At 29.4% G+C, this 3888-nt stretch overlaps 1 protein-coding gene across 1 annotated transcript; it reads right to left on the bottom strand.

The window, feature by feature from the left end:
* Positions 1-1399: 1399 nt before the first annotated feature.
* On the bottom strand, positions 1400-2347 carry LOC119686361 (cilia- and flagella-associated protein 20-like). The gene is made up of 2 exons (XM_038100932.1): positions 1920-2347; positions 1400-1869 (listed from the first exon to the last, which is right to left on the bottom strand). The coding sequence occupies exons 1-2, from the start codon at positions 2214-2216 to the stop codon at positions 1573-1575; spliced, it is 594 nt and encodes a 197-aa protein (XP_037956860.1). The 5' UTR covers positions 2217-2347; the 3' UTR covers positions 1400-1572.
* Between the last annotated feature and the right edge of the window lie 1541 nt (positions 2348-3888).

The following is a 3888-nucleotide window of genomic DNA, read 5'->3' as shown; positions in this document are numbered from 1 at the left end:
TAAATAACTAGTAGTGTTTCAAGGTATTTTCCTATCAGAGTTCAAAAATCAGACAAAGTTAGTTTATGTCAATTTTACCCAAAAAAAAAAAATGTTCAGCGTTTGTAATATGAACTAGGAAAGTAATGCTCTACTATTAATTAATCTTTTTTATGCATTTAATTTCTAGATTATAATTTATATCTTATTATCATAAACAAAATGTTTAGTAACTAACTTTCTAACTAATTCAGTTACTTACTACTTTTAATTTTCACTTACTTTCGTCTATTTGTACGTCGTTGTCATAATGTCCTGTTCTACTTTATGGTTAAAGTTAGGTAGACATATAACAGAAATTAAGTACTACCGTCGCTTTCTAATTCACGAGATCAACCAATAAAATTGATGTGTATATGTCTCGAGCTTATAATTGTCTTACTTCAGATATTTGAAGAACTTTCTCTTCAATGCGTTTATAGTGATTTTGACATATATGAAGCGTGAGCAATTTCTGATATTGGTTTCCTAAATATGATTTACTTAAGTTTTATAATTCTAATTTGTTGAGCTTTGCACCGCAGCTCAACAAATTAGGTAGGTCTATTGATATATTTGTAAAGCTTATTGGATTTTCATTTCTTCAAAAAAACTCACCAGGATTTTCTTTATAATCCATTCCGTTAGTTACTTAGCATAATTTGCTTTTAACGTGACGGGATATAACCTTGCTAATTTAATGAGCTGTGTACCGCAGCTTAACACTTGAGATTTTTTTAAGTTGATTTTAAAATCTAAAAAAAGGTTCAAAAGATCATTCTGTAATGCGACCACAGGTCGTTCTATTGATGTACTTGTAAAGCTTATTGGTTTTTCATTTCTTCAAAACAAAAGCGACCAGGATTTCCTTTATAATCTAATTCTGCTATTTTTCGTTTACCTATTACAAATACTCAAGCGCAGAATGGAACTAAGTATTTGGCAATTATGATCGATTGTCTTAGCGTGTTTAAGTAGTTATAGTTGCATCTCTAACTGCTTGTAGTAGTTCTGTGTAAAATTCTTGAACTAAGTCGAGTTATTCTCTTCTTTCATCCTTTTTTTTTGTAGAAAAATAATGTTCTTAACCTTACTGTAGTATGTGATCACTAGGTTGTCAATAAGCCTTATAGCTATCAATTAAAAAAATTTAGAACAAATTCTAATTTGTGTTGTCATATTTCATATATTTTTTTCTCTATTTATATAACTAAAATTTTCTCCTATTATAACATTCATATAATATTTCTTGTTTTCGATTTATATTTCTATTGATTCAAAGGTACTGCCTTTTTATAATATAAATAAAAAATAAAAAAATATATCTTGTATAATTTTTGTTTTTTATTTTTATATTTATAATTAATACTTTAAATTTGTAGTTCCAGTACTTATTGCAATAATTTGTGCTCTATTATGCATTGCCCAAGTAATTCTTCAATATTGCGATTTTACTATCTAAGCTGTTATGGACTTAAAAGAACCGATACTAGGAAGTTTTTAATTCCTAGACATTTTCAATTGCTTCCTCATACTACCAAAAATGCCACTCTTTCACGGAGTACAGTAAGCAGAATATGACTTAAATTCCTTTGGCATTTGTTCCGGTGCACAGATACGATCACAGAAATAAATGCGTTGCAATAAGCAATTTGGATGTATCATTACACGTGATGTTTCAGAATAGGCTGTACCATAGGATTTCCATAATATATCCGGTAAATTTATTTGTAAATAATTCCAACCGGGTTGTAACTTAAGTGGTAAAGCGCAGGTGTATGGTTTTAAGTTCATTTCTGTAAATCCAGTACCTAAACGAAATCGGCGTCTTATTCCTGTACCGTCAACCACCTAGTAAAAAGAAATCAAGGGAATTTTTTTTATGTATATGTATTTTTTACCTGAATTTCAAATGAGACTGGCTCGTTAACATTTTTAATTACAAGCACTAGTATTGGTAGTGACATATTCAGCTCATTTTTTGGAAAGCTTGGTGTTGTAATGTATGTTGTATCTAACATTGCTCCTTTTAATTGCAGTACCATGCACTGAAGTTCTTCATCATGGATGCGTTTTATATGTCCGTTTCGAACTTTTGTATCCCAATTTTCTAATGGTTGGTTGTCGACACTATAGAGCACTGAGACTGCGTCGATTCGAGGTGTCAAACGTTTTTTTATTACTTTGGGCTTCGGCATTTTATTTTTTTTTTGTTGAATATATTTTATTTCATGAGAGCATGTTATCGTGAAAAAGTCCTAGAAAGTGTCGAAAGTGATCGAAATTTTTTATAAATTTTTTTGTTATATTCTTTTACTTTTTGTTTGCATTTTATATATTAACATTAATTTTATTTTTTTATTTTATATTGAAGTATATTACCAGGATATGAAAAATAATTAATTATTTTAAAAAAAATAAAGTTTTGTTCTTATACATATTTTACTTATCTTAACAGGTATTGAAAATGATTTCATATTCTTCATACTTTCGAGTAGGAAAATAGTGTATATCATGTATGTATGATATGTAGAAACCCATAGCTAAAATATATTCTTAAATACCATCACAAACTAAATTGATATGACAAGTATCTGTCTGTTTGTTAGTAGATAAGCTAGTCGGTAGCCTGTTGTTAAAATGATAAACTGAAACTTTGAACAAACCAATCGGTTAATGTCGCTTTCCAATAATTGCTAATAGCTGCTGATCAGAAGAATAAAAGAAAAATGTCGCTGATTTGTTCTGTCACTGCCTGTCAATTGTCAAAAGGTGTATTTTTATTCTGAGGTCTCCCTTTCTCGGGGTTTTGTACGTTAGCATCAGTAAAGGCATTAAAGATATTGCTTGTTTTTCACTTTTAAATTATGTCGTCAGTTGAAATGTGTTGAATCAACTTGTCTGTCTTAGTAGTATCGAACATCTATCATCTTATATGCAGTCTGAATGTCATTATAACTTTAATTATTTTTATGAATATATTTAATACTTTATGCAACTAAGTGACGAGTAATGTCCCAGAACTTTGACTTTAACAATTTCAAAGTTAAATGACTTTGAACTTGTAAAGAAAGAAATAAGATTATCCTGTATCCTGCGCTTTCTTTTCAATGAAAATGACTTAATTTTAAAGTTAAAAAATATGAAATGAAGTAAATTGGCTTTACTACATCAAAACTTCATGCAAGAATACAAAAAGTTTTGCCTTTGAAAAAAATTATCTGATTTGCAAAGTCGTAAAAAGAAAATAAAAAAGAAATATTCAGATACGAAAATGTTTTTAAGCACGTTAGCGTACTGCAGTTTAAAAACGAAATAAATAAAAAGTATATCTGCAAGTCTTTCGTAAATTCTTAACCGTACACTACAGTTCATGTTAGTTCTTCTTTAAAGAGAAGAGAAGGAGAAAGATTGTACTATATATAATATATTATTATTTATTTATTTCTATTTGAGCCAATGCACTTGTGCACTTTTACTCTTTCTTAACTCGAGGTATCTTCAAAACGCCTCTTTACGCCTTGACTGGATTATTGTTAATCACTTCATCAGACTAAGCAATATTTGACCTTAGATTTGCATACCTTCCCGAGGAGCCTGTAACCATTCTGAGATTTAATAATGCGGTATTGGTAAGTCTGTCAGTTTTCGCAAATAATTTCAGGGCTCTATCATTTATGTATTTTTTGATGGGATCACTCTTGAGGTCCCTGAGGATGTCATTCGTCCTAATGTATCATGGTTCATTAGGACGATATATATAATTGATAATGATATATTAAAAATGAGGTATATAGTATATTGGGTTGTTCACACTTTGAGACTATTGATGATAATCTCTTTGAATTATGCATAAAACTGTGGCTTCTA

The sequence above is a fragment of the Teleopsis dalmanni genome, chromosome 2 (genome assembly GCF_002237135.1).
Source record: "Teleopsis dalmanni isolate 2A chromosome 2, ASM223713v2, whole genome shotgun sequence".
NCBI classification, from domain to species: Eukaryota; Metazoa; Arthropoda; class Insecta; order Diptera; family Diopsidae; genus Teleopsis; species Teleopsis dalmanni.
The sequence above is the reverse complement of the archived record's forward strand: the minus strand, read 5'-3'. Positions and strand labels throughout refer to the sequence as shown.